General features: G+C 56.3%; 1 protein-coding gene across 1 annotated transcript in view; it reads left to right on the top strand.

Annotated features, from left to right (window-relative positions):
• The first annotated feature begins 5 nt into the window (after nucleotides 1-5).
• Nucleotides 6-11,444, top strand: part of CHRDL2 (chordin like 2) — a 27,934-nt gene continuing 16,495 nt past the window's right edge. Inside the window, exons 1-4 of the mRNA XM_019471450.1 lie at nucleotides 6-87; nucleotides 8,128-8,240; nucleotides 8,704-8,797; nucleotides 9,625-9,767. Coding sequence (XP_019326995.1) covers nucleotides 6-87; nucleotides 8,128-8,240; nucleotides 8,704-8,797; nucleotides 9,625-9,767 — 432 coding nt within the window. The remainder of the gene's footprint in view (nucleotides 88-8,127; nucleotides 8,241-8,703; nucleotides 8,798-9,624; nucleotides 9,768-11,444) is intronic.

The following is an 11,444-nucleotide window of genomic DNA, read 5'->3' as shown; positions in this document are numbered from 1 at the left end:
CTGCGATGCTTCCCGGGGCGGGTCCCCTCGCCTTCCTCCTCCGCTGCCTCCTGCTCCTCTTCGCCTCCGAGAGCCGAGCCCGGGCTCGTAAGTCGTCCCCCCCCCGCTGCCCTCCCGGCTGCGCTGGGTCCCTCCGTACCTCAGTTTCCCCACGGCCGGGGTCCCCAAGAAGTTGCGGGGGGGCTTTGCGGGCACGGCTAGGGACACGGGGAGGCTCCTCGCCATGGCAGGTGCCGCTTCTCCGTGGCCAGGATGTCCCAGGCCATGCAGCAAGCCGGGTCCCCCATCCTGCACCGTTGGGGACACGGCCGTGTCTCCCTCCACCCGCTGCTGTCCCTGGCTGCTTTGTGGGGACATACAGGGCCGAGCACACTGCTGCGTGCTGGTGAGGGGGCTGTGGGGTTTCGTGGGCTGGCAGGGACATGTTGAAGGTCTGGGACCCCGCTCCCGTGGGCTAGAATTTGTGTAGGGCAGGAGGTTGAATTACAGCCCGTCCCCTGCGCGGATCCCACCCCACCTGGGTGCATCTCCCCTCCGAGGGTGGACGGGGACGTGGGCAATTTGGGGAAGTGACCTCCCCCCAGATCAAACCCGGGGGCTTTTCTCCATGTCCATCCCTTGTCCATCTCCATGTCCATCCCTTGTTCTCTCCTTGCTCCTGCTCCCAGCTGGCCGACTGGGGCAGATGATAAGATTTGGGATGGGGAAGGGAGGTTCAGCACTTCCTTGCACAAAAAGGCTTGAAGGACTCGGCCAGGGCTGATTAGCAGCTTGGAGGGTGCTGGAGGTGTTAATCAGGGCCAGGAGGTGGGTTTGGCTTGGGCAAAGCACTGGGACCCCACCAGCGGGTGCTGGGCACCGCAAAGCCACCTGAGCGCCGAGCAAACCAGAGCAGGACCCGTTACGTCCCTACATTTATTCTTCTCTTTAATCTCCCTAAATCCCAGTAGAGTCTGTCGGTGGCTGCATTAGGGTGATTTACGGCTTGCCCGCTGCCAGCAGTGCATTAGGCACTCGGCAAATAATCGTCCTCCTGGAGCGCCGACCCAAAATGTGAGCTCTGGATTGCTTGTCCCGGCGGTGGGGTGTGCTGGGGAGGAAAGGCAGGCGGATGGATGGGGCTGTGCAGAGCCCTGGAGAGCAAAATCCAGGTGAGTTTGGCTCCTTTCCCTTCCCTGGGCGCATCGAAAGCCGCTGAGCTCAGACCGCAGCATCCGTTTCTTGCACGAGGGATGTGGGTCTGACTCCCTGCCTCTGCCAGGGCTGCGTTAACCGTGGTACCCACGTTAGGAGGAGGATGGAGACATCTCCAGAAGGTGAAACAGATGGTAGGTGAGGTGTTTGCTCTTCAGGCTGGTGGTAGCAGAGCCCCTAAATTGGGCACAAATCAGGATGAATGGGGACAGTAGGGGTTTGTCTGCTTTGGGAGGAAGCGCTGGGGTCTGTTTGCGGGATTTATAACGGTGATAAAGGGCTGGGGACTGCGGGACAGGGGCAGGATTGGAGCAGGGAGGTCCGGGATCGCCCCCAGCTCCGCATCGCTTTGGCTCTGCTCCCGGGCGCATCCTACGGTGCGGGGGGCTTGGCTGGGGGTCCAGGTCCCCCGTGGTCGAGGGCAGGGGGGTCTTGGTGACAAGGTCCTCATCAAATCGTGGACTTTTCTCTGCTGTCCACCTCTGCAGCTCACTGCCTCACATTTTTCTCGGGGCCGAGCGCTCAGGGAGGATGAAGACAGGAATAAATTAGTTACGAGCAGGCTCATCAGCCAAGAGACCTACAGTGTCGTGGCTAAAAATAGGTGAGAAGCAGAAACGCTCAGGCTTGAAGGCAAGTCAGAAAAGAAGAATTTGCCCACAGAAACAGGCTATTTTAGGGGATTTACACTCTCAGCTGAAAAAATATCAGAGGCACAGGTTACTGGGCCGAATGTGCTGCAGCCCGGCCGCTATGAGTAATTCAGCGGCAATAGTTGAACGCAATGATGTTTTGGCTGGAGGCATTTAAACGCCAGCATCTCTGGAGAGCGCGGGGCAGTGGTTTTCCCCAGGAGCTTGGAAGGTGCCATGTCATTTCCTTTTAACGTCGTTCCTGGAGAAAAGGGGGTTCGTGGGATCTGTCTGTCCTACGAGTTCGGATCCAGCATGACAAGGGACTGAGCGGTCCAAGACGGGAAGGACAGGGATGAAAAGCAAATCCTGCCGGTGGCCACGGTAAGGGAGAAGCGAGGGCTGCACACCCTGCTTTAGACAACCGAGCATCCCCTTGGGAAGGAGAGGAGGGAAACGGGGCCCCGTCTGCTGCTCCCAGAGCCCGTGGGGATGCTCTGGGTCTGGGACTTTGCTTGGCTTCTCCACCCTGGGGAGCTCGGTGGTGCTTCGTGAGGCTGCGTTTGCAGAGCTGCATAGTTTTCCAGGCTCCCAAAGTCCCGAGAAGAAATTCCCAGCCCAGCACTGAGCGAGGTGAGTGCGTGGGAAGCAATCTGGACGTGAGCGGAGTCGTTAGGATGCCACATGTCAAGGGCCCGGTGTGTTTTAACCAGTCCCTTCTCAGCTAAGTTGCATTTTAAGCCCTTCATAAATACAGGGCTGTCATAGGAGCGCCTGGACTTTCTGTACCAGACAGTGCTTTTTACACTTTATTTATGACCGCTCTTAAAACTTGCAAACTGGTTTGCATAAACACACCCCCGCACGCCCGGCGCGGCGCTGCCTGGCAGGTGCGTGACCTCCGAAAAAGCTGTCGGGGCCGGGAGCCCGGCTCAGACGTGCCCTGCTCAGGGGAAAGCTGCGGCAGATCGCCCAGGGACGCAGAGGTGGGAGAAACCCCCGTGCCACGAGATGAAATGAGGGAGAAGTGGGGTGAGACCTGTGCGATGTTTCGGCAGCATCCTTGTTGGAGCCAGTTTGGTACCTGGAGTGAAAGTCCCTGCTAGGGAAACTGAGGCACAGGGTTTTCCACGCTTTGGGGTCTCGTGGGTGCATTAGCCCCTCTCTAGCCACGGATCAAGGCTTTACCTGCAGCAGGGACTTGCCTCTGGGGACTCCTCTGTGTCCTGTAGCGTAGAGGAGCTCCAGTGTGAATCGGGATTGATGTACGGTGATCCCACGCGTGCAGAGACCTGGCTGGGTAATGGGTGTGCGAATGGGAGCCGTTCCCCGGGCTGATGGAGCAGTGATGTAAAAGCAGCTTTAAACCTCCCGTGACCCATCAGGACGCTCTGCGCAGGTCTGGGAAGCCCCGATGTGGGAGTGGGGGATGTAGGGGCAGGGTCTTGCATGCGCGCGTGTGTATGTGGCTTGATTTTGTTGAGCATCAGTCCCTATATCCAGAGTGGGGTGAAGTGAGCATGGCTGAGCCTGAGCCAAAGGAGGATTTGGCAGCAGAACGTGGTATTTCAGTAGCCGTCACGCTTCCAGGTTTAATAGCTCGCTGTGATTCCTGCTGACAGGCTCGGGATCAGTGCAGGAGAACATCTGACCTGTTTTGGCCCCTGGTCCAGCCATGGTCAAAGTGCCCAGGCAGTGGGACGAGTCACACCGCGTTGGGAAGCCCATGGGGACGTCCTTGTCCACTGCGAATGTGGAGGGGTGCAAGGAACTGGCTCAAACGGGCTGTGTCAGCGGGTGGGAGAGCTTCAAGGGACAGGTCTCATGGACATGCTGGCCCAAGGGGACTTGTCTGTGTCCGAGGCCAGGGGATGTCTGGGGGTGTCTGATCAACATCGGCCAGTTTGATGGTTCAACAAAGAGGCTGTGGGGTCTCGCCCGTCTCCCCTCGGTTCATGGTCTCTCACTGGATCTAGAGCAGGTCATGAAGACGTAGGATGGCATCTTGTTGGTGGTTGGTGTATGAAGCTGTTGAGATACATCCTAAAGAGGCATCGAGGCCATTCTCATGGTGTGAGAGAGACGTCAGCAGTCACTGAATGCAGCGCAGGACGGGTTTCTCCACGCCATTCAGTTTGTCACCCTGGATTGGTGTCTCTAGACCATCTCATGAAGATGCTGCTCCAGGGGGTTCATCGAGTGTCTCAGAGCCTCTGTGACAGCCTCTTCTGGGATTTAAATCTCCTGGTAGCTGGAAATCTTCCAGCAATACCTGTCCTATATCTGCCAGGCTTTGCCCCAAGCTGATTGCTTCTTCTTGTCCTTGCCATGGCCAGACATCACCCTTTTCCTTGTAACGGCGAAGCCTCGTCTTCCCCCTCATACTTTCCATCTCATATTACATACCCTCCTTGCTGTCCAGGATGCAATTAATGATAATTAATGACAGTTAATGATAATCAAAGCAAACCGGGGCCTGGGCACAACCTTGAGCATTGACCGGGGGTATCCAAACTCTTGCTGTGGGTGCACTCCCAGCATGGCGTTGGCTGGTGCCAACTTGGGCTTTGCCAAATGCCTGGGGACAGCTGGGCCAGGGCAGTTCCAGCAGGTGGGTATGGACATGAGCTGGGCCAGGCCACTGGCCCCAGACCCTGGCCTGGGGTATTCAATGATTTGGATGTAACCAGGTGGTCCTCACCCAAGAAAACACTGGAGCCACGGCAGAAAATGGCTGTTGGACGGGGAGGCAGGAAGAAACCTTCCTCCTCCACGATGTCCCCAGCTGAGCCCTTCGGGGTAGGCAAGGCAGAGCAGCTCCCACGTGGAGGAGTCGCTGTGCGCAGCATCTCCCACCCTCTCTCTGGGCACGAGGCCACAGGACTTGCTGCTGGGCAGCGGAGGAATCATCTCCACATCTTTCAGCTGTTTTTTCTGGTTTATACAACCCATAATGGTACTCTGAAGAGCAGAGTCTTGTATCGGGGGCTTCTTGCGTTTGGGAAGAAACTGTTTAGATGGGACCTGTTCCTGGAGGTGTTTGCGATGGGAGGTGTTTGCCCCTTCCCACCTCTGCTCCTGCTTCCAGGTCCCATAGGGCCACCTCCAAGCGTGGAGCCTCTGGCTTGCAATCAGCAAGCTCTGATTATGTCTCCAGGGTGGCGTGGACCAGGCTGGCCCGCTGTCTTCTCCTGCCCAGGGATCGCGTGCTCCTCGGGAAGGAAAACAAGGCGATGGCTTCATCTGGATTTTTGGTACTGCAGCCCTGAAAACGCTCTGCAGCTCAGGAGCCCTCTCTGGAAAACGAAAACTAAAACAACGTGACTTTTGTGAGCGTGCTGTTGCCGAAGACGCAATAAATAAGGAGACTGAACGGCACGGGAGCAATTTACTGCCACAAATGGCTTTTCACTCCAAGTGAGTTGGGAAGATATCCAAAGTTTGACCTCTGAAAATGAAATTATTAGCCTGGCATGGGAAAAAATGATCCAGAGCCTCCAGCTTTTAAGCCTCCTCCTTCCATCCATCCCCAGCTTGCTTTTAACCAAACATGCCGGCGCCTCTTGCCAAATACGCGGCATAGTGCTACTGAGATGCGGACAAGTGTCTGCTGCTGCCCAGTGCTGCCAGTCGGCTTTAATTTTACCAGCGGGCCCTTTGCAGACATGAATCAGGCTGCTTTCGAGGGCTGGACCCAAACCAGGGCTCCACTTGTGAAAGGCAAGTGATTAAATGTTTGAACGAAGCAGCCAACTGGCATGGGAGCCTGCAAGCTGAGCGGGGCCGTGTCACATGAAGGCAACTTGATTTCTTCACCCTCAGTGTTATTCATGAAGATGCTGCAAGCAAGGAAAAATGAAGTCATTTTCTCACCCTTTTGCAAAATGATGATTTTTTTTTCTTTTTTTTTTTTTTTCTTCTTCTTTTTTTTCCTTTCTCCTGGGTTTCTGCACTTTCCAGCCACGCGCTCCCCATTCTTGTGTGGTTTGCTGTAAGCTCGTGTTGTGCATGGCCAGGAATGTGGCTTTGCTGACTTGTTAGAGGTTTGGAGCAAGCTATGGGGATGGTGTAAAGACCTAAGTAGGGAAAAGCCTCCTGCCTGTCCCTCTGATAGCATCCACCCCAAAATTACTGCAAATCTCCACCTCTGCAGATGCAACGCTGGCCCCACACCGCTGTGCTTGGACTAGGCAGTCTGGACAGCTGGTGGCCACCTTCTTTGAAGGTACAACTTGGAGAATCATGCGCTTGAAGCCATCAACTCAATGAGGAGCTCAGGGCTGCTGGCAGACCCGTAGGGCTTGAGTTGGAAGGGACCCATAGGGATCATCATAGACCCGTAGGGCTGCCCTTCCTGATGGCCACAGGGTCCGGCCATGGTAGAGCGTCGCTTAGGTTCATCCTGAGCATGGTCAGAAGCTGGAGGAGGGATGGCGGCCCACTAGGGCGTATTCATATGAGTTTTGCCTGGTTGGTGGGAGAAACACTCGCATTAAGCAGGTGGCATCTCCAGTTTTGGCAAGATGGGACAACGCCAGCCGGGCTCTCTAAACCACTGCTTTACCCCAGGTGACAGAGTGGAGCATGGGATGGCTTTTAGTATCATTGGGGTGGTGAATGCCACCGAGCTCCTTTTGGGGACCCTCCGCTATTCATTGAGGAGTCCTTCCAGCAGCATAGCGGGGTCAGCACCCACTAGCTTGCCTGACTTCATGCGGCGGGCGGCGGGAGCTGGGCCCCATGCCTCGGAAAACAGCCCTGTCCCCTCTCGCCGCATCCCCAGGGCACCGCAAGGTTTTAAAAGGCCCATAAATGCTTCAGGGAGCATAAATGTCTTCGCTGCCTTCAAGCAACGTAATTGCCCGACAAATGACATAACCTTTTAAGTCACCGTCAGTTTTTAGTGGGGCTGCAAGCACTTAAACCACTAATAACACACGTGGGCAGGGGTGTGCTTATTCACAAAAAAGCTTAAGCCCCAGCATGTCCCTCTGGCTGGTCAGGGCTTGGGGACACGCCACGGGAGAGCGGGAGCAGCCGATGGGCTGCGGTGGGAGTTACGGGGTCCAGGTTCCTGCAGGTCTGACCAGGGTCGGAGCTTGGCCTGCAGGACCAGGCGATGGTTTTTGATGTTGAACATTAAGGATGACTGAATTGGGCTTTCTGGCCCAAACCTCATGGTTGGTGGTGGTGATTATGGCCACGGTTTGTCCCACAGGTCCTGCTGCAGACTGGTCTCATCCTGCCGAAGGGTTGGTGTGTAACCAAGGGCTTTGAGATGGAGGGGTTTGATAGGGACCTGCTAAAATCCGGGGAGAGGGTGGATCACCAAAGGGGATCTCCTTCAGCAGTCATGCTGGGCGCCATCTCATCTCTCTCCCTGTGCCGTGGCAAGGTTAAACCCACCCCAGTGTAGGCAGGGCTGGATCATTTCTGGGACAGACACCTCCAGTTCAGGAGCACGGCTGGAAACTGGCTCTTCTTGGGATGATAGGATCAGAGGAATAGAAAAATACATGGTTTTGTGCTTTTTGGGGCAAAAAGTGGATGAAGTGGGCTTGCTGTCCCCATGGACAGCCCCATAAATGAAGAGCATGGTTCAACCCACTCCGGCCAGACCAGTGCCATGTCGAGCCCGGTAAAGCCAAGGGGCTGAGCCTGGTGGGATGGGGGAAGCCAGCATGGTCCTGCTCCGTAGGGCTGATGCTTGGCTGTCCATGTGCTGATAGCGCTTGTCCAGGGGTCCTTGAGAGAATGAGCTGAAGCTCTTAGGGAGAGCAAAAAGTTTTCCTTCAGAATGTGTTTCTACCCCAAAATGTCTTTCTTATTTCTTCTGCTTTTTTTGGGTAACAGTGAAAATGTCTCCTAAATTCAGGCTCTCCTATCTCCCCCACCACTCCCAGCCCTTCTGGTCTCCCTGAAGGAAATTCAGTCCCATAGCATCACCCTGAAATCACCTGTCCACCTTTCAACGAGCACTTCTACTGACCTATTTTAGAGTGACAACTCTAAATTTTGCCTCAAAAACACCCATTCTGTTCCTCACTTGCAAAGGGAGTCCAGCTTGCTCAGAGAAGTCACCATTTGGTCAGATGGGTCCCAGCCTAAAAAAACAAATCATGGCCAAAAAAAAGGCTTTTGGGGAATGTATTCAGTCTGGGGTCTGGTGGACGGGATGTGGCCATCGTGGGGGACAGCATGAAGGCACAGAGCTGTCCTTGCTCTTCTCGTCACGGAGGGAGGAGAGCTCTCCCAAGGACTGTCCCTTTCTCACACGTAGCTTCTCCTGGTTGACTTTCAGGGCCGGATATGTTCTGCGACTTCAACGGCAAGAAGTACAGCCCGGGTGAGAGCTGGCATCCCTACCTGGAGCCACAGGGGCTGATGTACTGCATCCGCTGCAGCTGCTCCGAGGCATGTCCCCCGTGAGGTGCCGCGGGAGGTGGTGGGGATGCTGCTGCGTTGGGGCATTGCTTTGGCAGCTTTTAAGCAGATTGGTTCTGGTGTCTAATTTGACCAGAGGAGCCCTTTCCAGTCCTGTAGGGACGCTGGATTAATCTCTCTCCTTTTGGAAAAGCCCCACGTTGCCCTGGGGTTGTTGGGTTGACCTTGTGAGGGAGCTGTCTCAGTAGCGTTGGTGGGCTGTGGGTGGAGGTGGCTCAGAGCTGCTGTGGGACCATGGGTGGTCTTTGATGATGAGAGGTGAGACCATGAGCGGGCTGACAGCGGGGCCTGAGCCAGGGATGGAGACGTCCTTGACTGGGTGAGCTACACCAGCACAATCTATCGTGATAATGGGGCCATCACCCAACATCTTCCTCCTCTTGCAGGGGTGAACGTGTGGCTGAACGAACTGTCTTTCTCTCTCTCTCCCCAGAACGCCAACATCAGGTGCTACCGGATCCAGTGCCCGGCTCTGCAGTGCGCCAGCCCCGTCACCGACCCCCAGCAGTGCTGCCCGCGGTGTCTCGGTAGGTGGACAACCCAGGGGGAGGGGGTGACAAGGTGGCCATGGTCCTGCCGGGCGTACCTCAGCTGCAGTCACTTGAATGCTCAGGCCTGGGGCAGCGCAGCCATGCTGGGTCTGGCCCCGCTCACGGGGGTCACAGCAGCAGTGGCAGCTCAGGCTGCCTGCATTGCTCTTTCCCCCCAAAAATGTCACTTACATGGGCAAGGGCTCTCTACCAGACCACTTTCTCCAACTCCCCCCCATCCCAAGAGCCTTGTAGGGACAAAATGTCAGTTCACAGTTCAGTGACAAACCAGAAGCCGGCACTTTATTCACATCATTTGCCAGCAAAATGTGTTGGATACGGGGAAAAAAAATTTTGAAAATTTTTAACAGAATTCTTGAATTTTTCCCTCCCCTGGATGTAATGACCTTCAACATCAGACGGAGTCAGATAAAAAGAGCTTCTCCCATGGGTAATGAGCTAAAAATAGGTTTTTTTTTCTAATTTTTTTCTCTAATTTCCCAAATCGCCGGTGGTTTTTGACTAGCTTCGCCACCACTCTGGCACAGCGGGGGACAAGACCGCGAGATGTCAGACTTCCAGGTTTTACCTCTGCGCTGAGCTCAGCGTGGTCAGGGCAGCCCCATTCTCCAAAAGCTTTTGGGCACATAAATCCCTACGGGCCATGCAATGCTCCCGGCCGCTTCTTCGTGATAACTGCGGTGTGTAAAGGGCTCCTCATCCTTTCGGGTCAGGCTGATGGGGAATATGCCGAGCACCCGCGCTACATCGGAGCTGGGTAGGGGCTGGCTCTCACCCTGCTGCTTTCTCATCGTCTTTTCCAGAGCCACATTCCCCTTCTGGCCTCCGGGCACCCGTCAAGTCCTGCCAGTACAATGGGACGACGTACCAGCAAGGCGAGATGTTCACCACCAGCGAGCTCTTTCCCAGCCGCCAGCCAAACCAGTGTGTGCAGTGCAGCTGCTCCGTAAGCTACCTGCGAGCCCGCGGGAGGTGGGGAGGGCTCGGGATCTGGTCCTGCATCCCAACGGTGTCCCACCAGGTCAAAAACCTCATGAGGACCATTGGGTGGTACCAGCCCATGGTGGGATGATTTATTGTCAGGATCAGGTTATCGGTGCAGGAGACTGAGCTTCCTCTGACCTTCCTCTGAAATGGTGCTGGGTCCTCCCTGCCCAGTGACTAAGGACCACGGCAGAGCCGGGTGCTTCCCCCTCTGCCTGGGTGCGTTGTCTGGCCTAAACTCAGAGCAGGGTGTGCTGCAAATGTCCGCTGGGCCCTGGGGTTGGAGCACAAAGCACTCGTCTGCGTCTCCTCCCTAGCGGGAACAGCACGAACAAGCTGCTCCAAGGGTGGGTTATTCACTGGAGATCCCACGGGCCAGTTCTGGGCGGACGCCACTGGGGCTCCTTGGGGTGGGCAGGGGGACAGCCCTGTCCCCACTGAGCACACCAACGGGTGCATTTGCCTGCTGCGAGGACCAGTGCTCTGGGGCTGTCCCCGCAGCATCCAGCTATCCCACCTGCCCCACTGAGGCATCGTATGGCAGACGGCTGTCAGAGAGAACAACCGGGAGCCTTTCCGCATATGTGCTTGCTGCAAAGCAGATGGGGTTTGTAGCCAGGGGAACCTGGGGGAGCTCAGCGTGCCTGCAAGGCAACACGGACGCGAGGTGCCAGCTCTTGGGCTTCGGAAGTTCTGGGGACGTCGAGCCCGATGTTGAGCTGGTAAGATTGAGCTGAGCTCCAGAAAGGATTTGGTGGCTCCCAACCACTGCTGGGTGCCTGGGTCTCGCGGTGCCTCCAGCAGCCAGCTCTTGCCCTGCACGGATGGAGCTCACCCCCTGACGCAGCCAGGAGATGACAGCAGAGAGACAGGGGCAGTGGAGCCTAGCAGTCGGAGATGGCAACGGGCAGGCACCTGGCGATCTTCATCCCCCTTGCTTGGATTTAAGTGGAAGCTGAACCCAGGGCTGAGACGTGCTTGAGCACCCGGGTGGCCGGGCTGCACCAGGAGCTGATTTCACCTGGAAACTTCTGCAGTGTGTTCACCAGCCCTCCGGGCCATCGTGTGCAGAGCTGTAGCCTGGAGATATGCGTGTGTTTTCCAGGCTGTCCGTGAAAAGCATTTGCAAGAAGCGTTTATCAATAAAAACCCAATTGGTTTATCTGCTCTGCCCTACCCGAGGGCTGCGACAGCATCCGGGATGCTATGTGGTCCTTGGTGTGCATCCCTGTGGTGGATTGCCCATCCACCACCCGTCTGCCAGCACCGGAGGGACCTTCCTCCTCTGTGAGCCTCCAGCAATGCCCTGAGACAGGGCTTGGCTCCAGCCCTCTCCCAGAGGCTGGGATCTTGCAAAAACCCATTGAAAACCGAGTCCTGATGCTTTGCTCGGGAGGCGTGAGGCAGCCTGGCCAGCGGCGATGGGGAAGGTGTGTGGAGCGTGGGGCCGCGCGTGCCAGGAGCTGAGTGTCGGGAGATAAATGGAGCAGCTCCTCCTCCTCGAGAGGGAGCGAGGAAGGGGAATAGAAAGTGCTGATGCTGGATTTGGATGCTGTGGGGAACTGCTTGTAGCGGCTACAGCCTCTGCCATAAAAAAGAAGAGGGATGCAGACTTGGCTTTCCCTGCCCATCGCACCGA

This window comes from Aptenodytes forsteri, unplaced genomic scaffold (genome assembly GCF_000699145.1).
Source record: "Aptenodytes forsteri isolate BGI_AS27 unplaced genomic scaffold, ASM69914v1 Scaffold459, whole genome shotgun sequence".
NCBI classification, from domain to species: domain Eukaryota; kingdom Metazoa; phylum Chordata; class Aves; order Sphenisciformes; family Spheniscidae; genus Aptenodytes; species Aptenodytes forsteri.
This window is presented reverse-complemented; position numbering and strand designations above follow the sequence as displayed.